Source organism: Balaenoptera musculus, chromosome 16 (genome assembly GCF_009873245.2).
Source record: "Balaenoptera musculus isolate JJ_BM4_2016_0621 chromosome 16, mBalMus1.pri.v3, whole genome shotgun sequence".
NCBI classification, from domain to species: domain Eukaryota; kingdom Metazoa; phylum Chordata; class Mammalia; order Artiodactyla; family Balaenopteridae; genus Balaenoptera; species Balaenoptera musculus.
Genome location: NC_045800.1, coordinates 65204342 through 65229882, shown reverse-complemented (window position 1 = coordinate 65229882; position 25541 = coordinate 65204342). Strand labels below are relative to the sequence as shown.

At 43.1% G+C, this 25541-nt stretch overlaps 1 protein-coding gene across 3 annotated transcripts in view; it reads left to right on the top strand.

The window, feature by feature from the left end:
* The window catches only part of STOX1 (storkhead box 1), a 58087-nt gene extending 33218 nt beyond the window's left edge, over window positions 1–24869 (top strand). Inside the window, exons 1-4 of one of the 3 annotated variants that reach the window (XM_036827724.1) lie at window positions 562–599; window positions 18274–18426; window positions 19753–22111; window positions 24664–24869. In XM_036827724.1, coding sequence (XP_036683619.1) covers window positions 18294–18426; window positions 19753–22111; window positions 24664–24811 — 2640 coding nt within the window. In that variant the 5' untranslated portion in view covers window positions 562–599; window positions 18274–18293 and the 3' untranslated portion in view covers window positions 24812–24869. Of the gene's footprint in view, window positions 1–561; window positions 600–18273; window positions 18427–19752; window positions 22112–24663 lie in introns of those variants that run through there. The other 2 variants (XM_036827723.1, XM_036827725.1) reach the window with 2 other exon arrangements.
* The last annotated feature ends 672 nt before the right edge of the window (window positions 24870–25541 follow it).

Sequence of the window (25541 nt, the reverse complement as noted above, 5' to 3'; positions counted from 1 at the left end):
TTGGTCTTAGTTTCAGCCTCCAAGGCTCCTCCTGGTTTTTTAGTCAGTTGAATGCATCTCGTTTACCATAAAGGTCTACCTTAGAATGTGTGGTGGCTTCCTCAGGTTTCTGTACTAACGTTGCCTACCTGGCCCGAGGCACACACCCAGGTAGAGCAGGATATATTAATACTTAGCACAGACTTTGCCATGACCTGCAAGAAAGAAATCTGTGGCAAATTCTGTCATCCATATAACTGGCCCCCGTGAGTTGCAGCTGCCCTGAATGCCTTTGAGGCTGAGGCAGGGTCATGAATCACATCAGCTAAAGTGAGGATAAATTTCATACCATTTTTCTAACGGAACAACTCACATTGGAGGTAAGCTTCCCACAGAGTACATATCTGAGGGCTACTTGGTCTACCTGGGGTATTTCCTTAAAGAGCATCTTTTGTGGGTTTTTTTTTGGCCACGTGGCATGTGGGAACTTAGTTCCTCGAACAGGGATCAAACCCACGCCCTCTGCATTGGAAAGGAGGAGTCTTAACCACTGGACCTCCAGGGAAGTCCCTGGGGTACTTCCTTAAACCCTTGAAAGTTTCTGATAACCATCTCCAAATGTAAGTCAGTGTTTTTACCAGAGATAAGTTAATGCCTGCATTTCATGCATACAGCCCCAGAGGGCACACATGGCACCCCTGGAAACAAAGAGTTTACAATTATTAGGGCCCCCAAGTGAGACTATACATCAGTTAGGCAGCACAAGTGGGCAGGATGCCTACTGGGGCCTCCGACCTCCCACCAGTTGATAAGTTTGGGCACTCTGCACTTCAGCCCAAATAATTCAGCTCAGTTCAGTTTTCAGTGCAGTTTCAAGCAGTCCTGCTTGCTCATGCCACCAGTGCATCTGTTCCTGCGGTGCAGGTGACATCTGGAGGTGTTCTTCACGCAAGCACAGGAGCCGGGCCCGTCCCCTCCTGTCTGGTCAGTGTCAGGCAGCGGTCAGCTGGAATTTGGGGGTGTTCATAGCAGCAAGGAGGGTGGGTAGGAAGGGGGGCGCAGGGCAGCTGGTCGGGAGAGCAGCGAGGGGCGGCCTCCTTCCGGGAGGAGGGCTCCAGGAGCAGATTCTGAAAAACAGAGATTGGTCATCCCTGCCCCCACCCTGCATCTCCCCGGGTCTGAAGTTTTCCCTTCCCTTGCTTTTTTTTTTTTTTTTCCCTTCCACTGTTACAAAATCTGTGTGTCTCATTACTGTAATTTCACAGGTTTCTTCCATCCTCCTCCTCTCTCACCCAGACCTTTCCTCCAGGAGGGTGGGTGCAAGAGAGGCAGAAAGCCTCCCCACAGAACGTTTTCACACAATTTAAACAGACTTAATTATTAAATCTAAATCTCCTAAGACCCTTTTCAGGCAAGCTGATCTGGGGTTATTGTTAGGGGACAGGGAAGAAGATACATTATGTCCAGAAGAATGGTCGGGGCAGAATTTTGAATTAAAAAAATTTTTGAAATAGATCTATACGGCCCCTGCCCTTAGAGGGAGGATCAGCCCTCCCTGGTGAAGGCTGCATTGAAGAGTCAAGCTGCCGTACTGAGGTGAAAGGTGAAAGGTGAGTCAGACCAGCAGCTGATTGGTAGTGACCACTGCCCGAACCAGAAAAGGCACAAATCACCCCGACAGCAAAAATCAGAAAGACCGAACCCAAAAAGCCAACAGCAGTGAGATCTTCCCAAGGGGGTGGATGGGCCACGCTTCTTGTGGTTTGACCTTCCTCGTCTTGCAGCTTCCCTAGGAGTCCCACCAGGAAAGAGTCAGGCTTTCCTGATCGGCAGTGACCTCTTCAGAGGACAGGCTTTTCCATAGGCTTCTGTGTGCTGTGCAGACAGGTCCACAAGCATTCATGGTCCATTTCCACAGCTCACAGCCCCACAAGAGGGTGTCTTTCTTTCAACAGTTTCAGAGTCCGAGTTCAGCTCACGGAGCAGGGAGACCACACTTCTTTTCAGCTTAGCAGAGCGTGAAACCACAACAGGCTTCATTCAGTGAGCCTGGCCCAGGCAATTGAGGGAAACCCTGTGAATCCATGATTCCCTCTGACCCCTCCCCAAACCAGCAGCTTTTCCTTGCTTGGGGCAGCAGAGGAGATAGCTGCCCCTTTCTTGTGCAAAGCTAAAACGCTGCTTGGCTAGCAGGGCTTTTCTTGCAAGGACTTTTTTTTAAAGCTCCTTTCACCTGTCAGTCACAGAGTTGACCCACAACTTCATGATACACAAATGGGTGATCTGATTTCCGCAAGAGCTCACGAGCAAGCTTAAAAGCCACTTTTCAAACAGGCATGTATCTAGGAACCATTAAGTGTACCTTAATCTGGAAACTGTCTCCCTCCTCCTACTCTCTTGGCGTACTCCCTTTCCTAAAGCAAACATCGTAGCCAAAATCCAGTACAGGGACTTGTTCTGTCTGCCACACCTAGAGTCCATTAAGATTTCAGACCTCGAATTTGATGGTAAGAAGCCAGCAGCTTTCTCCTCACTGCCAGAACCTCTGGGTTAAGAGGAGATGATCCCTCTCAAGCACTTATGACAAGCATATAACATCCAGATCAATTTCTGCCATACAGTTAGAGGCTGCGGCAAAGAAACCAATGCAAAGCCATTTTTAAACTCTTTTTTCCCCACTGCAAAGTTTTGCACAAACTCCTAAACGTTAAAGTCAGCATTTACAGGGATAAAAGTCACAGCTGCAGGGAGAAGCTGTTTCCTCACAGCTAGTGGGGAATGCAGAAGGGAGGCAAACTGCAGGCTGCAGGGTGGCATTTTATTTATTTATTTATTTGGCAGCATTGGGTCTTAGTTATGGCACGCAGGCTCTTCGTTGCGGTGCGTGGGCTTCTCTCTAGCGCATGGGCTTTCTAGTTGTGGCGCACGGGCTTAGTTGCTCCATGGCATGTGGGATCTTAGTTCCCCGACCAGGGCTCGAACCCTCATCCCCTGCATTGGAAGGCAGATTCTTAACCACTGGACCACCAGGGAAGTCCCAGTGTGGCATTTTAGAACAGTGCTCTCCTTTTGCCCCTTTGGCCTATGTGAGAAGGCTCCAGGACTTTTCTGCTCACTCACCGAGGTTTTGCTCTGTATTCCTCAGTATCTCCATTCACCCCATGTCCCGTGTCCCCTCCCCACATGGCTCCATGGTGCTGGTATCCAATAGAGCTCTCAATATTCCAGTCTCCCATCCACTCCCATCTCCCCTATGTAAAGGGACTCGTGTAGTGTCTTCTGAAACAGGAAGATCAGCTGGGGTAGAAAAGGAGCTAAGGATCGGAGGGGAGCAGAGAAGTGTCTTCAAGATAGCAATGCAGACTCTGTCCCTGCGGTACTGGGCAGCTTAGCTGTGTGGTCCTCCTAGACTTGCTCTGGCTGTGGAGCTAATTACCTCCCTCCTCTCCCCCTGTGGGAGAGAGCAGCCTAAGCTTCTCTTGTCCCACCTAGAGTCCACCTTTAAGAATTTCAGGGTCCAGTCAGAGGAGAGAGCAAAATCCCAAAGTGCCATTAGGCTGCCGTTTTTCAAGCCTATCTCCTAACACCCGGCTAACAAACTTCCTAATCCTTTCAACAGACCTGCTTCTGGTTCCCATGGATCTTCTTCAAATCCTGCTAACCAGCCTCAGGGCTCTCATCTATCTCTCCCAGTAAACCATGAGACACACAGGATCCCATCATCCTTGCTACCAGAATTGTTGGGCCTTTACTATTCATTTTTATTAATTTCATTCTCAATGCACATAGATATTCTAGATCAGACAGGTTAGATAATTATTTATGCAATAATTTAAAAATAATAATATTATGTAAGTAATTATAACTGCATCAGTACCCCTTGCCCCAGTGCTTATCTGGGCGATGCGATGAAAGCCAGATGGAAAAATCTCCAGCAGGGGTGTCAGACACTACATGGGTGAGGGGTGGAGAAAAGTGAATTTTCTTTGCTTATGTGCAGGAGAAAGAGGCACCCGCTTCCTTCTCTCCCAGAAAGAGGGAGAAAAACCTTTGTTGCATGGAGACAGGATGGAAGGATCCTGGGTTCTTCCTCTAACCTTCTGGAATATAAATACATCTCTGCAGGAGCCAGAACAACCCTGGTGACTCCAGTTTTTATGACTTAGAGCTGACTCCAAGGTCTTGGGCCTCATTTTCCCTTGAAATGTAAACACACCATCAGAGTTAGGTAAATCTCTCTAGAGTCATCTCACTATACAGTTGTAAGTTAACCTTGCTGAGGATCCCAAGTTTTCAGCATCGTTTATCCAGAAAGCCCCAACTCTTCAAAGTCAGAGATTCAGCTTCTCTTGCTAACAGTTTGCTCCACTGGACCACGCTGGGAGCAGGAAGGATGCACCACTCCCAAGACCCAGCGGTTTGTGCCGCTCCAGGCAATTCCACAAGAACTGGCTTTGCTCTCCTGCCATGTGAGCTTCAGCACCATGCATTGGGCTGCCAGGCTAAAGCGTGAGGCGGCAGCAAGAAAGGGAGGAGGCAGCTTGGGCAAGAGGGTCGGTGAGTGAGCAGGCGTTGAGGAAACCTTCCGCATGTGGGTAGTGGGAGTACTTTGTGTGCAGCGCTCGGGGGAGAGGATATGTCTTGCGTAAATAGAGAACGTCAGTGTTAGATTCCTAAAAAGGAAGATGAGGGGGCTCGGGAAGCAATAAGCTAGGAAGCAAGTGTATTTAAAAGGTATGTTGATAAAAGCCACTTCCTCCGGAGAGAAGAGGGAGGAAGAATCTGTTCCTTCCAGAGGCTGGGGAGGGAGGGGCCGCCCTGATGCCAGGAGCTACAAATACCGTCCCCCAGGACGCCTCCCTCTCCCAGGGGCCCAGGGGGACCCAGGAGGACCCGGGCTCGAGGTGGCATGTGCTACTGCTGGTAACTGGCTGAGCTCTGGCTCCCTCCTGTCCCCCTCCCACCCTCAGTCTCCTCCCCCTCTGATCAGAAAGCCCGAAGGGTCCAGAGGTCCTGAAAGTTGCCAGGAGCCTCCTGATTGGGGTCTTTGCTGGAGTGAGGTCCTGGATCCCTGGCCGATGGGTTGCGGAGGGGTGGGGCTTCCGGGGCTGGGAGCCGGGCACACACACACAAAAATAAATAAATAAAATCAAAAATAAAAGGTATGTTGGAGCCCCTTTTCTGGGCTGAAACCCAAGAGAGCGAGGAAGAGGGAGCATGTGCATTTGTTCTGCTTGGGGTTAGGGGGCCATGTCTGTATGGAAGGCAAAGGGGGGGTCGGGTAACCTCTGCAGATGGACCCTAGCGGCTTCTGCCTGGACAGCCTCACCACACAATGTGCACGAGGCCACACTCTTTCTCCCAGAACGTAATCTGAGAAACCGTCTGGCTGCCTTGGGTCAAAGGTGCAGTAATGGATGGCTTAGTGAGAAGTAGGTGGTCAGCTCCTAGAAGCAGTGACCAGATGACCCTCACATGTAAAGATCATAGTGAGCAAGACCTACGGCCTCTTTTAAGATTTCTCAGGGTGGTGGCCTTTACATTTCATTCCTAAGGCAATGACCTTGTAGAAATATGCTAAAGTCCTGCTGAAGTACAGTCCCATCTGCCCAGATGTAAGATGAAGCTTTCCTGTGCTGAAGAAAAGGAAATTCACAATCTTAAAATCAAAAAAGTTTATGTCTTTTCAAGTTTCTAACAGCCTAGAAATGCTTCTTAGTAGAATACATTTATGTGAGTTGTATCCCCGGAGTGGCTTTTATCTTTTCAAAGTTAATATTTCAGGGGGCCAAAAGATAGTCTGTAGTCAACTTGAAAGCAGGTGGAGCATAGCAGACAGTCTGGGAGAAGTGAAAGAGAGTGTTGATGCAGAAACTCAATGATGCTTTCCAGATTTGGTGGGAGAGAGGGTGGCTGACCCAGGCAGAGCAGCCTGCTGGGGGGCCTGGCGAAGCACCTGTGGACCCTGATAAGCCTCCCTGGATTCTGGGCAGATCCTGTTCATTTTTCTGAGTCACCCAACCCTCACCTCCTTCAGTAGGAGAGGAGCAGGTAAGGCTGCGGTGTTTGTGATGCTTTTTTGTAACGTGTGTGTGGGGGGTAGAAGGTAGCGTGGTGTGTATTTATCTCACGTTGCAAAGTAGAGCCCTGTCCCAGCTCCCTTCACACCACAGAATCCAGTCCTCTTTGGAGCGGGAGGCCTCTGCTGGGCTTAATCCACCACCACGCGGACCCACATGCAGAGACTTGGGGCCTGGGTGGGTCCAGGCACTTTCAGGAGTGAAGACAACTTTTCTTCAACAAATGACAGGGATTACTCACCCCTCAAATATAAGTGGGGGTTATTCATTATTTGCCTCTTTAAATCTGGAGTTAATCTTACATTGATGTTAACGGTGATTTTTTTTTTTAATGCATTTATTTATTTATTTTTGGCTGCATTGGGTCTTCGTTGCGGTGCGTGGGCTTCTCATTGCAGTGGCTTCTCTTGTTGTGGAGCACGGGCTCTAGGCGCACGGGCTTCAGTAGTTGTGGCACGTGGGCTCAATAGTTGTGGCTCGCGGGCTCTAAAGCACAGGCTCAGTAGTTGTGGTGCATGGGCTTAGTTGCTCCGCTGCATGTGGGATCTTCCTGGACCAGGGCTCGAACCCATGTCCCCTGCACTGGCAGGCAGATTCTTAACCACTGCACCACCGGGGAAGTCCTAACGGTGATATTGACTTACTGGATCTATTTCACAAGACTTCCTTTCAGGAGAGATTGAAAGGCATCCCGTTCTTAGGGCTATAACTGTAGATACCCATTTTGAGATCGAGCTGTAACAGCTGTGACAGTTCTTATCTTCCTCTCTGTGATTTCTACATGCAAAAAGGATATCCTTTCTCATCTAGAGGAGAGTGCCACTGTAACCTTTTTAGTACAGATTTCCCCAGTTAAAAATTAGCAAAACTAGCTAAAGCTTCTGCTTCTCTTTCTTCTCATGGCATGCCCCTGACCTGACGTGATAAGGGAAAAGCAGCAGGGGCCCTGACACCTTTTTCTGTAAATATCCATCAGTGTGACATTCTAGCTTCACAGCAGTTAAGCTGTTGAAATAAAAGCATCCGTCTGGTATAAAATCCAGAAGCTTAATCAGGCCCTCGGCAAGACAAACATTTTGCACACAGCAGAAAATATGAGGAGGAGATGAATGTCTCTCTCAATACTTGACTAAGTATATTGGTTAGACATGTGTTGCAGATTATAGAAAACCCTCTAGAAATAGCATGAACAAATAAGGGGTAGATTTGCGTCATCACAAGAAGTTTGGAGGTAGGCAGCCCCTGGGGGCCAGCACAGTCGCTCAGCAAGGCTGTCAGACACCAGGGCTCTTTCTTTCTTTCTGCTTTGACTTCCTTAGTGGGTGGTCTTTTGACATCATGCTTGTCACCTCATGGTCACAAGGTGGCTGCAATCTCTTCAGAATCCAGGCTGGAAGAAAGAGTCAAGAATGAAAAGGTAAAATACGAGGGAAGGGCCTTTTCTTCATGAGGCCTCTTCTTCTGGCACTGGTAGCTGGCTGCCTGTATCTCGTTGACCACCATGATGATGTCACATGCCCACTAGTTTTAAGTGAGGCTGGGAAATTAAGTAGTATGCTTTCCTGCCTCCGCACTAGAGGAAGGCAAAGAAAAAGATGACTGGGAATGTGGGTTGAATGTGCCAACCTACAGTTTCTGCCACAAGGGGTCACAGTAAAGTACTACTGAATGGAAGAAAACAGGGCTAGCTGTAGGCCTTACCTACATAAATTGTTTTCTCCCAGGTGGGGAGAAGGTCATGGTCAGGACTGGTGTCTGATCAAATAGGCTATGGAAGTTGGGAAAAGAAGAGTCAGGATTGGCTAAGAAATCCATCCATGTGCAGAACTAGCACCCTACAAGAAGCTCTCCAAGCACTAATAATGACATGGAACGAGGGACGATCAACTTTAATATCCCTAATTTGGGAAGAGATGTTAAAGAGTGCTAATATCGGTAGGACTGATGTGTGTCAAATCTTATTCCAGGTACTTATGGATATTTTCCCACAATAACATTTGAACCAAATGCTGTTGTTCATGTTGAACAGTCACTAATGAATACTCGAAGAGGGTACACAGTCAGTAAGTGGAAGTGGAGGGTTTGAGCCCAGGTCTGCCCGACCAATTCCAGGACTCTCTTTCTTATCCCATGTGGCCTTAGGTACCCCGAGGCCCCACAGGGACAAGTCTGGTTCATCTTCCTTATGATGGTTGTGCCCAGGCATCCACGAACTTCTGAGTGGGACCAGGAATACTGAGTCCCAGTCCTACCAATTATAGCCCTCATACTGGGTTACGATTGCCTCCAACCACTGCTCTTCCTCTAGAACGGGAGCCCCCCTGAGGGGGAGGACTGTGTCATGTTCACTGTCGTATCCCCACTAGCTGGCATAGAGTAGGTGCTCAATAAATATTTGCTGGATAAGGAATGATTGAAGGACTGTGCCGTTACAGTATCTGTATTATGAGTGCCTGATGCTACGCTGTGGTAGCCACTCGTTAAATTTTCCTTAAGTGGTCCATGTAGGAAGGAGACTGTATCTCCAACTGATGGGATTAGAGAACAATTCATGGGAGAGTCAGTCAGCATTGAGCCTGTCTTCGTGACAGGAGTTTGAAACACTGACGTGCGGGGAAGAGTGCTTTAGGTGGACGAAGTGGGGACAAGGTCGTAGAGATGGGAAAGTACAGACTATTCAGGGAGAGGCCAGTCTGAATGGAGAGAAGTCACAGCTGAAGGGTAATAATAGGTATCGGAGAAAAGGGATTGTTGCCAAATATGACTGGGAAACATTGGGTTAAATAAGCTAGGTTTTCTGTTACAATTCTCAGAGCCTTTAACAATGCCCCTGTGACTCCAAGCCTCATTTCTCAAACATTTGGCCTTTGGGGCCCTTTTCTTGCAGAGCATTTCATGGAATGAATTTTCCACAGAACGCATTTTAGGAAATGTTGATCTAGTTCAGCTCCACATTTATAGACAAGGAAACTGAGACCCGGAGAAGAGAGGTGGCTTATTCAGAGCCACATAGCAGAACTTGGATTAGAACCCGGATCAGATCACTTGACCTCCAGTATAATGCTCATTTGTAATGTGAAGACTATGTGTATATAAAGGACAGCTTCTTCCTTACAGGGAACTTTTATTTATCTGTTATTCAAACAACAACCTTGGTGCTAAAATTTCCCCCAGTTTTGTACAGTGGTATTTTATATTCATCACCATGATGCTGAGCAGAGATGAGAGCTGCTGTCATCGCCTGTGCAGCCTCCAGAATCTTGGGAAGAAGGTTCGTCTTAAATCAGCCCCATGTTTGCCTGGAGGGCAAAGAAAAGATGCTTTTTCTGTACAGCCATTTTTAAGGGGATACAGGGACTGCAGAAGTTTACAACCTGTGCTTCTCTCCTCAGCTTTTTCTTGTCCCCAGCCTGCTGTGGTAGGCAGAATGGGCCCCCAAAGATGTCCACATCCGAATCCCTGGAACCTAATATGTTACCTAATATGGCAAAAGGGACTTTGCAGATGTAATTAGGTTATGGACTTTAGGGAGATTATCCTGGATTATATGGGTAGGCCCAATCTAATCACATGAGCCCTTAAAAGCAGAGAACTTTCTCTGGCTGGAAGCAGAAGCAAAGCAACAGAAGGGCAAGTCAGAAAGAAATGAAGTATGAAAAAGACTCCATGCTGTCTTGAAGATGAAGGGGGCAACATGACAAGAAATGCCGGTGGCTTTAAGTTGCTGAGAGAGGCGCCATCAAAGGAACAGGGACCCCAGTCCTCAGTCCTACAACCACAAGGAACTGAATTCTGCCAAAAACCTGAATAAGCATGGAAGCAGATTCTCCCCTCCAATCAGAGCCTAGGCCCTGGGTCCCGGAGCAGAGGAACCAGTGGAGCCCATCAGACTTCTGACCTCTAGGCTGTGAGATAATAAATTTATGTTGTTTTAAGCCGCTTGTTTATTTTGACAGCCTTAGAAAACTAACACACCTGAGTAAAGTCATTAACATATCCAAAGTGGAAGCTGTGAAGGGAATAGAGGTTAGGAAGGGGCACCACTGGGCTGAGGGCTTTGGGGCTGTGTGTGAATTCGTTTTTAGCATTTTAAAAAAGATCAGTTGATTTGAGTCATTCACATCCTCCCCTCCCAGCCAGGCATCCCTGTATCTCTCTGGGAAGAGGCTGCTGGAGGCTCAAAGGGCTCTCTGATAGGGCCAACTACGTGTCTTTTCAAGCATATCTATGCGCTGTGACAACCAGATTCTGAGGTCTCCTTCATAAATGGCCCAAGACCTTTGCAACTCAACTGCTGGCCAATATTAGTGGATATATCACTTGAAATAAAGGGGCCTCTCATTTACTAATCCTGACAGGTTGAAGTGCTGTTATTAAAGATAGCACTAAGGGCTCCTGCTGGTGAACAGCCCAGCCTTCTCTGGGAAGCCTGTAGCTTTTCAACAGAGGGCATTTCCCAGAAGGGGAGCCATTTGTCTGGGGCTCCAAAATAAACATCACCATGCTGGAGAAGGAATTTCAGCTTCCATGGTAGATAACCCGACTACCCTTAGATCTACAGCCAGCTTCTGAGTCTTGGTACTCTTTTGTTTCTAATGTGGAGGAAAGTGTTTGCATTCTTTTATTTTACTAAAATAAAAGGGAGACATGGAGAGGGGCTTGGCTTTGCTGGCCTGAAACCTTTCTTCTTTTTGTTCCCATTTTGTTTGATTTTCTGAACCTATTTAAGGTTTTAACACAATAGATCTAATTATTTAAAGTCATGGAAATTTTTGCACAGCATCTAATCTCGGATGAGACACATTGTTACAGAGTACTTTTCATTTTTTAAAAGCTCAGGATTAATTTTAATGTTAAAGAAATTTGGAAATTCTGTACTGGATAAAAGTGCAGTTTAAAATCAGGGAAGCTTCTTGGATTACTTAGGACAAAACATCCTTTTCTATTAAACTTGACTGTATCTGCAGGCTGTTTTATTCATGCTCCATTGTCATCTCTAAAGCGCGTAGAAGATGCTTTTCCCACAGTGTGATTCAATACAGGCGCCCAAAAAGATGCTCTCAGATTTCATGTGTCTGGGTAATTAGCTGAGTTTGAACGGCTCAGTTAAACCATTTGAAGGTCAATAATGCATGAATTTCTGGCAGACTGCCTAGAAGAGTCCATAAACACACTTGTGTAGGGACTAAACTTGTTTATTTTGTGTTTTAAATATGAAATAATGTTAGGATTAGTTTTGCCTAGAATTTAATTTTATGGCAGATTCATGTTTTAGTGTGACACAGGAAAGTTCTGATGTGAATCCTGTCCAAATTTCCAAAGAAATATTTCCTCTCTTTTGCATATTTGGTAGCACAGTTTCTTATGGACCTTAAAATCAAATTCAAGCACCCCAAATTAAAATGTCAGAGTTTAGATTCCATGAGGAGGCCCTCTTGGAATTTGTTTAGGTGCCTTAATTAAAAGCATAAGATAAATGTAACTACTGCACGGTAGTTAATTTTTTTCCCCTAAAGATAAAGTGTTTATGAAAAAGTAATTTTGTCCCTAAAATTTAACTAGAGCATTCAGATATCAAAATAAATACATTCGATTTTGATACAGATGCTTTTACTTCAGAGATTTTTTTCAGTGAACAAAGCAAATGCAGGTTTGGGACCAGCAGCTTGTATCTTGATTTTGGTTCTGCCTTTTTCACTTGGAAAGTGCAAAGTTTAGGCTTGTTTTAAGTTTATTAAAACTTCCAACTGATTATCTGTAACTGGCAGATTTAGGAGTCCTGTGTCCCTGGTTGAAGACTTCTCCAGTACTGTAGCTCCTGGGGAGGGTTTGCTTGTTCTACTCCAGCTGCCTTATCTGGGTCTGGTGAAAGGCAATCTTGCTGTGTCCATATTTGTCATGAATGTACCTCTTGCTATTTTTACACTGGGGCATGAGTATTCATGCCTCGTGAATTGTCCAGGAAATAGCTCTTTCAGCCACTTTGCTGTTAGAAAACAGCCAGGAGAGGGTATTCTAGAGGCCTTCAACCTGAGGCCTATGGTGGAGGCCTTTGTGTCCTGACATTAAGAAACCACCTCCTTGTCAGAATTTTGATGAGGTTTTTGATTGCAGTGGATTTTATTGCTGAGCTATTGTCACCAACTCCAGGAACAAGCCACACTCCCAGGGTTCTGCTCCTAATGGCCAGGGGCTTTCTAGACCACTGTCATTAGGCACCAGGGAGCAGGAATTGATTGCCTGGGGTTATATGAATTTATGTCCATCACACAGGAAGCTGATTCTAGTCACAGTTTTAGGATCCCAAGCCATAAGGAGCCTGCTCCAGACTTTACTGGATGTCATCTGCTTTTATTTATTTATTTATTTATTTATTTATGGCTGTGTTGGGTCTTCGTTTCTGTGCGAGGACTTTCTCAAGTTGCGGCGAGCAGGGGCCACTCTTCATTGCGGTGCGCGGGCCTCTCACTGTCGCGGCCTCTCTTGTTGGGGAGCACAGGCTCCAGACGCGCAGGCTCAGTAGTTGTGGCTCACGGGCCCAGTTGCTCCGCGGCGTACGGGATCTTCCCAGACCAGGGCTCGAACCCGTGTCTCCTGCATTGGCAGGCGGATTCTCAACCACTGCGCCACCAGGGAAGCCCTGTCATCTGCTTCTGATAGTTGAGAGCTCCATATTTTCATTTTATCTACATGCTACATACATTTAATTTGCCTTGCATTTTTTTCTTCCCTAAAAAAGTGGACTTTTAAAGAATAATTGTTTTGAAACTCATAATTTGCCTCATTATTATAACTCGGAAATTTTTTTTTTTATATACCAACTAAATCCTTTGGGAATACAACAAGGTGGCAATAAAAATGTCCTTTGCAGAAAAGGTAGCATTAAATGTAGCAGGTGCTAATCTGTATGGTTCTACTTTGTTGGTTATTTTTTGTGAAACCAGCCTTTCGACTAAACACTTCTCCCACTTCCGCAGCACCCAAGAGTACAAGGCTGTGTAAACAGAGAGAACATTGTTGTGAACTGTTTACTCTGGCCCACAGGCTCTCCTAGCCTTCTGATCCCTGCTCCAGCTCAGGGGTCAGAGGTCCACAGCAGGCCTGGACTTAAGGGTGCCTTCAGTTACTCTGAGGTAGCTGAGGGTAAAGCCAAAGGGCTGGCCTTCTCTTATTGTGAAATCTAATTACATTTATAAGAGGGGTCTTCTACACAGGAAGTTACTTTTTGATGGAAAACTCTGTAAGAGTCATTGCATTCCAGAAACCCAAGTGCAAGAGTAAGTGAAGCAAACTGTGGCTGCAGCTGGAAAATGATTCCTGCATCTGTCACAAATGTTCCTGTGTCAGGGTTCACTCTGCTTTCCTGCACAAAAAACTTGATGATTTATGCACCTGAAGACGTATCTTAGCAACAGCTGTGAAGGAAATGTACTGAGAAACTTTCTCTAGCCTTTGTCTAGAGGGAGCTCCAAAGCAGAGGTTACATGCGATTTAACATGTTCTCTAAAAGGCAGTTGACATATAATTGTATTAGTTTTAAAAAGAAAAAGGCAGGGACTTCCCTGGTGGCGCAGTGGTTAAGAATCCGCCTGCCAATGCAGGGGACACGGGTTTGAGCCCTGGTCCAAGAAGATCCCACATGCCGCGGAGCAACTAAGCCCATGCGCCACAGCTACTGAGCCTGCTACTAAGCTTAAGGATTGAACTAGAGAATGGGCTGTTTTAGGTCTGACCCAAAGGCAGAGTGGGTCTAGACCCCTTACTGGACCCTAGTACAGCTTCCTTGTTTCATTTGCACAGAAATGGGCAGCCACTGGCAGGGGGCACAGCAGGGACATCAGACATGCCACTCATCTCTTTATGTTAATGTCTCTGTTCCACACACACCCCCGGCCACCCCCCCTCCCCGAACCCCGGACTGCACGCCAATCTCAAAGTTCAAAGTTCAAAGTGACTGGGTTTATTAGGCCAGGTATGCGGTGAGGCTTGAGTGTGTATTGTGTGGTTGAGCAAATCCTTTTTAGGTTTTGCTCTCTACTTCTCCAATACTCTAGCCCTTATCTTTCTAGGAGAGAAGAACTTTTCCCTCCTTTTTGAATTAAGGACTTCTAAGTCCATATGAAGTGGGGCAGGTAATCAATTTAAGATCACATACAAGAATAAAGTCACTTAGACTGTCTTGGAAGATGGGGATGAGAGTTATATAAGTTTGTTATAAATTAAACACATAGAGTTATGTTTAAGAAGCATAAAAATACGTGAAATTGTACTTTAATTCTATATTTTGTCAGGTTGAGGAGGGAGATGAAAGAGAAGAAAGTAAATCTCAGATGCGGAGGGTAAAAAGAAAAGCAAAGAGGGAATGAAGATAGGGAGAAAGGCTTATTACCCTTAGCTCAGAGGTGGAGTTTCCAGGAGGATTTTGAGTTTTAGGTCAGTTAATGTTCCCCTTGGACATTAAGTTTCATAGCATCATCCCTTATCACCGCCCTTTGAAATGCTAATTGATTAGTCATTCATGCTAGTTTCTCAGAATGCTGTAGGTATCTTAGCATCACCCAATGGGACAGCAGCAAGCAGGCCAAGAGGAGATCCTTCCCTTGGCTGACAAAGCAGACAGCAGTTCTGCCCTGTGTTGTGACCGTCCAAGGTCAAAAATGCCCCAGCCTGCCAAATAGAGAAGCTTAAGTAAACAAGGGCACAGACCAACATGATCTTTGACAGCAAACTGCTGATCAGTTTCCTGATGGCAGTCCTTCATCCTTCATGCAGATACAAGAAGTACTGTGAGCCACTTACCAGCTTTGGCTACAACCCTTTACCCCTGGCCAGTCCTCATCACCTTCCTTCCTCCTTAACAGCCAGTGCAATGTATTGGTTTCCTCACTGTCACAGGAGAGTCACATGCAGGGTATAGCCAAGTTTTCTAAATTCTTTGGCTTGCCTCTGGCTACAGTTGACTCCCATGCAGCCCCAGGACCATATTTATTTGTTCAATGGTTAGCTACTTTAACACTGCTGTCATTAACACCCTAACGTCTCCAAAGAGCGGTCCTCAGACCTGCAGCATGAACATCACCTGGGAGGTTGTTAGAAATGCAGAATCATAGGCTCATTTTCAGATCTTCTGAGTCAGAATCTGCACACTACCACAATCGCCCGGTGATTCTCACATGCACATTAAAGTTTTAGCCCTGCTGGCCTCCCTGACGCCCATCTTTTCAATTCCAGATTGCTTCATCTGCCAGAAACCACACTTAAGTGACCTTGAGACTCAGGGCTCCTTCATAATCTTTGTGTTCATTTTAAAATTTCCTAGGGTTCTCTGAGAATGACCCCTCAAACTCCCTTTCTACTCTTCACCTCCTCATTCCCATTTTTTCTCCTCCCATTGCTATTTTCTTTCTCCCTGTCTAACTTTACAGAGATCAGATGACTTTGCTGTGCTAATATTTTTTTCCTTCTATGCCTCAATATATTTCTGGTCTTCTGCCACCCTCTATTTTCTCAAGTTTCAGATGAAGTTATATCCTTCTCATTTCTAACGATAGTTCTTTTACCAGTGCCTTTTATTTATTTTTTAATTAATTAATTAATTAACTTTTGGCTGAGTTGGGTCTTCGTTGCTGCACTCGGGCTTTCTCTAGTTGCGGCGAGCGGAGCAGGGGCTACTCTTCGTTGCAGTGCACGGGCTCCTCATTGCGGTGGCTTCTCTTGTTGCGGAGCACGGGCTCTAGGCACGCGGGCTCAGTAGTTGTGGCGCACGGGCTTAGTTGCTCCGTGGCACGTGGGATCTTCCTGGTCCAGGGCTCGAACCCATGTCCCCCTGCATTGGCAGGTGGATTCTTAACCACTGTGCCACCAGGGAAGTCCCTACTTGTTCCTTTTATACACTTTCCTTTTCCCTTCCTTTAGGATCTTGCTGTCTTACTGGTCTTCCTTCTCACAGAATCATTTCCATCATCTCCACTAAACCCCTCCTTTTTGTATCCAAATTTGCAAACATGTTCTTTTAAGAAAATCACAGCATACACATTCACATTCACTTGATCCTACTTTTTTCTAGTTTGTGTTCTGTTTCTCCTCTTTCACAATCAGATTTTTCCAACAAATGGTCTAGAACCATGGTTTACAACTGGGGCAATTTTGACCCCCAACCCCTTCCTTTCAGGGACATTTGGCAGTATCTGGAGACATTTTTGGTTGCTGCAACTGTGGGAGATGTTCCTGGCATCTGGAGGCCAAGGATGCTACTGAACATCGTGCAGTGCACAAGACAGCCCTCACAACAAATAATTCTCTGGCTATGGGGACCAACCATCCCGGGTTGCCTTCAACTTTCTGGTTATAGCACTGAAAATCCTGTGTCCCAGGAAACCCCTCATTCCTGGGCATACTGGGATGGTTGGTCACCCTATATCTGGCCCCAAACGTCACAAGTACCAAAGAGGAAAAACCCTGCTCTAGAAGGAAGACCCATTAACTTCACTTTTTTCTCACCAACTCCCTTCCCTTCAATCTGACTTTTTTTTTTTTTTTTGACTGCACTCCACGTGGCTTGTGGGATCTTAGTTCCCCGACCAGGGATTGAACCCGCACCCTCGGCAGTGAAAGCACAGAGTCCTAACCACTGGACTGCCAGGGAATTCCCCAATCTGATATTTAATTCCTGTTCCTTCCCATGAAAACAGTTCTCTTGAAAGTCACCAATGGTCACCTTGTTCCAGTCAAGTAATCCAATTGCCTCTTCTCCCCTCAACCTTTTTGATCTCTTTCAAGCATTTGACACTGTTAATTTGCTCTTCATTTTTAAAAATATTTTTTATTATTTATTTGGCTGCGCTGACTCCTAGTTGTGGCACGTGGGACCTTCGTTGCAGCGTGTAGGGTCTTTAGTTGTAGCATGCAAACTCTTAGTTGCGGCATGCATGTGGGATCTAGTTCCCTGACCAGTGATTGAACCCGGGCCCCCTGCATTGGGACCACAGAGTCTTAACCACTGCACCACCAGGGAAATCCCTGCTATTCATTTTGAAGTCTTTTTTCCTCATAATCTTGCTTCTCTCCCTCCTACCCTCATCACCGTGCCATCTCTCTTTTGTGGGTTCCTATTTCTACTACATCTTAAACGTAGGTAGTCTCTCAGTTAAGTGTTCCTTGGCTCTCTTCTTTACTCTCCTAATAAAAGAATTAATTTCACTGCTTATCTTTTTTTATTTTTTGGCTGTGCTGTGCAGCTTGTGATCTTAGTTCTCCGACCAGGGATTGAACCTGGGCCCTCGGCAGTGAGAGCATGGAGTCCTAACCACTGGACTACCAGGGAATTACCTAATTTCACTCCTTATCTTCAGCTCTCATCTTTATTGGTTGATTCCCAAATCACTTTCCTGACTCCTAGTCCTTCATTTCCAATTAATTGAGGGGTTCCCTTGGATACCCAGCAGAATCTAAAACTCAACCTGATTAATGGCAGGTTAAGAACAATTTTATATGTTGGCAAAGAGGAAAGATAATACAGTCTAGCTTCCATTTCCAGTCTCCTATTTTGGTCTGATATAACCCTTAAACTCTACCCAACCAGGATAACTCTCTCCATGCTCTTATATATCTTGTGATTCCCTCCTTCCATGATTTTGTTCCATGTATTCTTGAAAACTGGAAATCACTTCTGCCTTTTCCTTCTTCAAATCTTCCTAACCATTTCAATAAGGAAAGTGTGGAATGACAGAAATACTGGATTAGGGTCAGAAGACCTATTTCTGTCACTTTACTTTCTTTTAGGATTGGGACAATTACTTGAACTTTCTTTGGCTATATATATTTTAAATAAAGAAATAATAATCCTATCTGTGCCTATCTCAGGTAGCGAATATGAAAAAATGCTTTGAAAGATGGGAATTGCCATATAAGCATTGTCTGACTTGAAGTCCAATAGCACTTTGAGCCTTTCATATAGAAACTTACTATCTCTTGCTTATAAAGTAGTGACAAATATTAGACTTCTTAAAAGTAGAGATCATAAACTAAGCCTTTTTCTTCTGTAGTTTCTATCATTGTGCATGTAATGTTAACAGATTGAGTAAAGACTGATGAAAGAAAAGCAGTTCCACCTGATATTCAGTCTTTATAACTTTTTGATTCACTAATTCCAAATATTTTATACTGTATCAAATTTATCACCCTTTTTTTTTTTTTTTCCAAATCTCCAATTTAGGTGATGTCTTTCCAGTGCAAATGAATCCAATAGCTCAATCTCAGTTTATACCTTTGGCTGAAGTTCTTTGCTGTGCTGTATCTGATATGAATGCTGCTCAGATTGTAGTAACACAGGAATCACTATTGGAACATTTGGTGAAACATTACCCAGGTAGAGTAACAAGTTTTTCTCTATTAGTTCATTGTATGTGTTTGGTTTCTATTTATAAATCGTCTTAAACACATAAACTGGGCAATATCTAATTTTTTTTCTATTATAGAACCTTGTATTAGAGCCCCGGTGGAAAAAGGTCTGCATCAGCAAGTTTATGAGTATTTCTTTTATTTTCCAGATGAACTTTTTCAAAAATAATGTTTATGGTAATAATTAAGTCAGACTCTGTAGAAAGGAGTGCAAAGGAAAAAATGAAGATTCAGTTTCTCCCCTGCCATCTTAGCTCTCCAACCAGGGATTAAACCCGTGCCCCCTGCAGTGGAAGCCCCCCTGCAGTGGAAGTGTGCGAGTCTTAACCACTGGACCACCAGGGAAGTCCCTGCCTCCTATTCTTAAATTGCCACTTCCCAGAGGTGACATCTTCTCTCGTTTATAGTTTCTCATGGACACTTTCATAAGTTGTATTTGAATATATGTATCCTTTTAAAATAAGTTGGACCATTCTATACATTCTCTCTGCACCTTTCCTTTTTTTAACTTAAAGACATGTTTTTGAGATCTTTCCGTATAAGCATATATCGATCTATCTCATTCTTTTCATAGCTGCATGATATCCCAGTGCATGAATGTAGAAGAGTATTTTTTATTTTTCCCATTATAAGATATGCTTATTGTAGAAAAATCCAGAAAATATAGAAAAGTAATCACTTATAGTACCACTACTCAAAGGAAACCAGTATTAACATATTGATGTATTTTCTTTCAGTGTTACACATTTTTAACATTGTTTTCATAATATGAATATAATTTTGAACCCTGCTATTCAGAAAGGGAATTTCTTTTAAAATTGTTACCTTCTCAGTTTGAAAAACCACCATAATCCAGATGTTAGGTAGTTTGCCCTCACCCAAGCACAGACTGTTTTTCATTTTCTCTTTAGATTCTTACTAAGGTTTAAGCCATGAGACTGTGGTTTTTGAAAACTTCCATGTTTGCTCTCAAGAAGGCTTTCCTTGGTCAAAATTTAAATTTATAATGAGGTTGTATAACTTGGTGTTTGTGTTTGAGTGAACAGATTATTTTCTCTGCTTAACCGGTAACCTAGCCATATGTCTTTGTGTAGACGAAATTATATTCCTATTATTCAATTGAATTATGATTATTGTTAATGCTTCTTTGACATTTTAATTATATATATTAATTGTGTTACAATTAGCTCTGGGTTCATCAAGCAAATGTGTGGTCATTTCTGAGTTACTGATTTCACTCATTAAAATGTTTCTTATTCAGAACGTACCAGTGTAAAGTGCTTATTTGTTTTAGGCATTGCAATTCCATCTCAAGATATTCTCTATACCACTCTGGGAACTCTCATTAAAGAAAGGAAGATTTATCACACTGGAGAAGGATACTTCATAGTTACTCCTCAGACTTACTTCATTACAAATACAACCCCCCAAGAAAATAAGAGAATCCTATCAGATGAAAGTCCCTGGATGCCAACTTCCATTACCTACCTGGTGAACGTGGAAAGCTGTGCAGACTTAACCAAAGAAAATGCGACCCCCATATCCCATTGTCATTCTTGCCAGTGTTTCCATGATGTGTGCACTCAGGATATACAGAAACCACCAGCTGCTGCAGAAGTGACTAGAAAATGCCAGAAAGGTCTTGGGGAATCCAAACCTTTGGTACAGAATCGAACAGTTTCAGTGTCTGAGGAGAATCACGTCTGTGACAGCGCCAAACCTTTACCATTCACAAAAGACAGAGAAAAAGCCAAGAAATTTGGCTTTAGCCTCTTCTGGCGCAGTATATCCAGAAAGGAGAAGTCCAGAACAGAGCACAGCAGTTTCTCTGCTCAGTTCCCACCAGAAGAATGGCCCGTCCGAGATGAAGATAACTTGGACAATATCCCTCGAGACATTGAACATGAGATAATCAAACGAATTAATCCCATTTTGACTGTTGACAACTTAATCAAACATACTGTCAGAATGCAAAAATACGAAGAACAGAAAAAATGTAATAGCCAGGGCACTTCCACTTATATGCTGACACTCAGGCATAAGTATCCTTCAAAAGTGGGAGTTAAGAAAAGTCAGGGCCGGTTTGTAAAGCCTCGAAGGCGGGGCCATTCACATAGAGATAGAGACAAAGCCAGGAGTCAGGGAAGTGGGCCTCAGCCAGGAAGCATTAGGCTGGAGAAACACCCCAAGCTCCCTGCTACACAGCCCACCCCCGGAATTAAAAGCCCAAATGAAGTAGAACTTCAGAAACCACTTGGTGAGAATCCATCAGTGCTAGGTTCCCATTTGATTTACAAAAAGCGAATCAGTAATCCTTTCCAGGGTTTCTCTCACCGAAGGAGCCCAATAACCAAAGAGCACAACGTCCAGAAGACCAGTGATCTGAAAACCAGTCAGATTGGACCAAAGGGAAAGCCTTTCCAAAGGTCAGGGTCTTTGGATTCCTCAAGAATCTTTGAGAGTGAAGCCAAACCGTCATACAGTGAACGATGTAATGATAAACTGAGAGCAGAATCCATTTATGTGAATCACTCTACTGTCAAACCTATCGGTGATGACTTTAGAGATTACCTCTTCAATTACTCTCAATGTGGTGTTTTGCAAAATGATAGTAAATGCTGTTCCTTCAGGGAAAGCACGTTGAGATGTGATGTGTATGGTGGAGAAAATGAGGCAATCCCTGAAGTCTCGAGGAAAAGTTACTCTCATTTTGACACATTAGAAGAGACAAAAGAAACACAGCATGTCCTGCCATCACGAGGTTCCTCTTCTTTAGACCAGGCGTCCTCTGCTTGTAGATTAGTTGATGAAACAATACACCAGTTCCAAAATCTTGGTCTTTTGGATTACCCAGTTGGTGCAAACCATTTGAGACAACCTGAGAGACAAGACAGAGACTCAGAGGAAACTCTGATGAGAAAGGCATTTATCCAGGAAGCAGAGACTGTGAGTCTAGAAAATGAAGGACTTTCTGATGATGACCAGGCCTTGTATCAGAATGAAGCCGATGATGAGGATGGGGCCTGCAGTTCATTGTATCTAGATGAGGATGACTTTTCTGAGAATGACGACTTAATTCAAATGCTGCCTGGCCACATTCAGTTTTCCTTTCCAGGGGGAAACAAGTGGAATCATTTAGGAAAACAAAAGGTGACCGAGAGGTCTCTGACTGAGTACAATAGCAACATACAGAGGTTTGAGCCTCTGGTGCTTAAAGGAAATGAACATTACAAGCCCACTGGGTTGCTTACTAACCCCGGTGAAGGCCAAGAACCTAATCTCTCTGCTGAAAACTGTGTCCTCAATTTAGGGATCCAGTCTGGTTTTGACTATGAAAAGGAGCCCAGTGTAGCTAAATGTGTACAGGCCTCAGCACCTGCTGATGGAAGTATATTTGATTACTACAGCACAAGGAAAGCTGCTTCGGAGGCTGAAACCCTACAAGACCCTGTTGGTGACACAGGAAAGAAACCAGCCACCTGGAATCAGAGTGCTCAGAATCAGGAAATGAGAAAACAGTTCACACACAAGTTAGAACTGTTCAACACTTTGCATATGCCAGCGTTGGCTCAGGACGTCCAACCTGAACATAGTCACTTGGAAGGAACAGAAAATCAGAGCATGGCAGGAGATAGTGGAATAGATTCTCCACGGTAAGTGCACATAAAAGTGATTGGCCACTATCCCACAGGAATTATTAAAATCAAGGGCATATTGAGTTACCTTGTGGGAGACTGCTGAATAAATTTTTTATAATGATACAAGTCTACCAGCCTTTACTGAATAAATTGTATGAAGTTACAATGAAATCTCTTATATAATAGGATAGAGTTCATTTTTAATGTGAACCAAGATTTGACTGTTTTACTACTACTAAATCTTGAATTATTTCTAAAAATAGGAAGGGACTACCATAAACCAAGCACTTCCTGAACTGAAGGTTGGAAAGTTTTCACTTATATTCCTGGTTCTACACAGGTTGAGATAGAGATGTGGCTACTTTCCACTAATATTTTCCATGCCAGTTTGTTTAAATAACATTGTTCAGAATATAAAAGTAATTTGGTCATAATAGAACATTTAAGAAGTACTGAAAAGTAGTTTTTTAAAAACATCTAATCACCCTAGATCTAGATATTTTTAAAAATCCTTTTATATTTGGTGTATTTATAATACTTTGGTCTGAACATATTGAATCTATATATTTTGTCTGTTGAACTCATACTGTAGTTACTATTTTGCATGTTGCTTTTTTCAATAGAATATAATGAACATTCCCCCATGTTATTAAATAGTTTTCTAAAAAGTCATCTTAAAATTTGGCATATATCTTCATTAGTTTTTTTATTATATAAAATTATTGTGTACCTCTTTTTTAAACAGTAATATAGAAATGTAAAAAGTAAAACTGGTAGTCTCCATTCCCTACCCTTTTCCATTCCTATTCCGTAGAGGTGACCTAAATATTGTTAACAGTTTGGCATATATTCTTTCAGGCTTTTTCCCTTGCATTTATAAATATAATTATTTTCTGACAACAGAGCATACAGAGCTGTGACTTTCTTTTTCACCTAACTTATCATGGATATCCTGCAATCAGTACATATATATCCTGCTTTTTTGGGGGGCACTGTGCTGTGCAGCTTGCAGGATCTTTGTTCCCCGACCAGGAATTGAACCTGGGTCCTCAGCAGTGAAAGCTCAAGAGTCCTAACCACTGGACCACCAGGGAATTCCCTCCAGCTTTTTTTTTTTTTTTTTTTTCTGCTGTGCCATGCAGCATGCACGTGGGATCTTAGTTCCCTGACCAGGGATCGAACCCATGCCCCCTGCAGTGGAAGCGTGGAGTCTTAACCACTGGACCGCCAGGGAAGTCCCTCATTTTTTAAAATGGCTGCTTAGTATTCCATTATGTGGACCCTGTTACTTACATAACCATTATTTTCCTTCCTTTGACATTTAGATTATTCCCAGTTTTTTTGCTATAATAAATCAATCTGCAGTGAATTGTTATTACATAAATGTTTGTAGACATTCCTAATTATTTATAACTTAGGCTAAATTCCTGGAAGTCTGCATTTTTTAAACACATCTACTTTATTGGGGAACAAGATTTTTTTGCCTGAAGCAATAGTTTAATTCATATTAAGTCATTGAAGTATCAAAACATGTTGTCTTTGAGGTAAACAACAGTGTAAACCAATAAGCCATGGGCTCCCTTTTTTTCCTCTCTGGCAAAAACAAAACCAAAACCAAAAACAAACCCAAAACATATAAGAGAAATTGACATGAATTGAGAATTTAAATTTGAGAAATCTTGAGAAATTTTTAAAAATCGCTTATAATATGGTTTTCTTGAAAGATTTATAACTATAATCATTAAAGACATTTATAGGAGAAGGGAGGGGAGATAACATTTGGACATCAACTATGTGCTATAATTGGATTAGGATTAGGGAGACAGATGAACAAGATGTTGTTGCTACCTATAGGAAGCTTACAATTTAGCTTAGTTTAGTTGAGGAGACCAACAAACAATAAACAAATTGAACTCAACAACAAAGCATAAACTCTTAATTTCACATCTCTTTGGCAGTTATGAAGAGTGATGGGCTGTGTGGGAAAGATTTATGGAGGACACATTTTTGAGACATCTCTTGATGTAATGGACAGGTGAGGGAGAGGAGGCAAGGTGGGAGAAGGGGAATGTCAAAACAAAATGCCCAACCAGTAATGTGAGTTGGCTGAAGCAAGGCAGATGTGTTGGATAAGGGACTAACATCGCTTACAGCTCCTAGGAAAGGAACGCTGTCAATATGAAAAATATTATAGTTGGCTTTTCCTTTCCCTATGTTTACTCAAAAAAGAAACAAATTATACAAGAAGATATTGGTCATTTTAGTTGTATAGAAGAGTTTTTCATGGAGCTTATTGTTTCTGCCTAGAATATACTTGATATTGGATCTGAGAACAGATGTTCAGAGAATATGAACTTCTTAGAAAGCAGCTGTCAAATAATTGAGTTGCTATTGGGAATTCTTTAAAATGTAAAGAGCACTTTAGATTTTTAAAGGTTAACTTATTTTATAAGTTAGTTCCTGTTAGTAAATGTACGCTTCAAAGTAACAAATGAAGGTATTATGCCTTGGTTAGAAATCCAGGCCCTTTTTGAAGACAATAATTTTGTTATTTTTAATATCTTTAGGACACAGAGTCTGGCATCTAATAATTCAGTCATTTTGGATGGACTAAAAAGAAGACAGAATTTTCTGCAGAATTTTGAAGGCACAAAAAGCAGTCAAACTCTCACGTCCAATTCCTTACTACAACTAACTCCAGTCATAAATGTTTAATTCTTTCTTTTTTTAAGATTTTTTTTTCGATGTGGACCATTTTTAAAGTGTTTTATTGAATTTGTTACAACATTGCTTCTGTTGCATGTTTTTGGTTTTTTGGCTTTGAGGCATGTGGGATCTTAGCTCACTGAACAGGGATCTAACCCGTGCCCCCTGCATTGTAAGGTGAAGTCTTAACCACTGGACCTCCAGGGAAGTCCCAAAATGTTTAATTCTTATTTTTCTTTTGGAAACTTTTTTTTTTGTAAAAATGTACAGCATTAATATAGAATGTTTTAATCAACTGAGTTTGTAAGAATTCTCTAAGGCCAAGCATATATGTTACTAACCTCATTACATATTTTGTTGTAGTTACTGGTTTTTTTCCTTTTTTGACATTGGCTTTTTTAAAGCTTATTTTACTATAAATTTATTGGGAATATATAGATTGTTTACAATAAAAAACATGGAATCATTGGTCTTCTTCCAATTAAATGTAATTTAACTTGAATCATCGGACAGACATTCATTAGTTTCTCAAATACGCAGGAAACTAATTTACTACCCAGTAGTGAATTTTTGTACCCACATCAATACCAAGTTCTTATGGTAAGTGGATCTCACCAGATTTCAACACAGAACCCCAGAAAATAGTGTTTTAGGGTTGCATAGATACGTTGTTTGCAACTTAAGTCTTCTATCATCAGAAAGAATTTACATAGATGTGTTGGGTACTTTGCAACAAGCA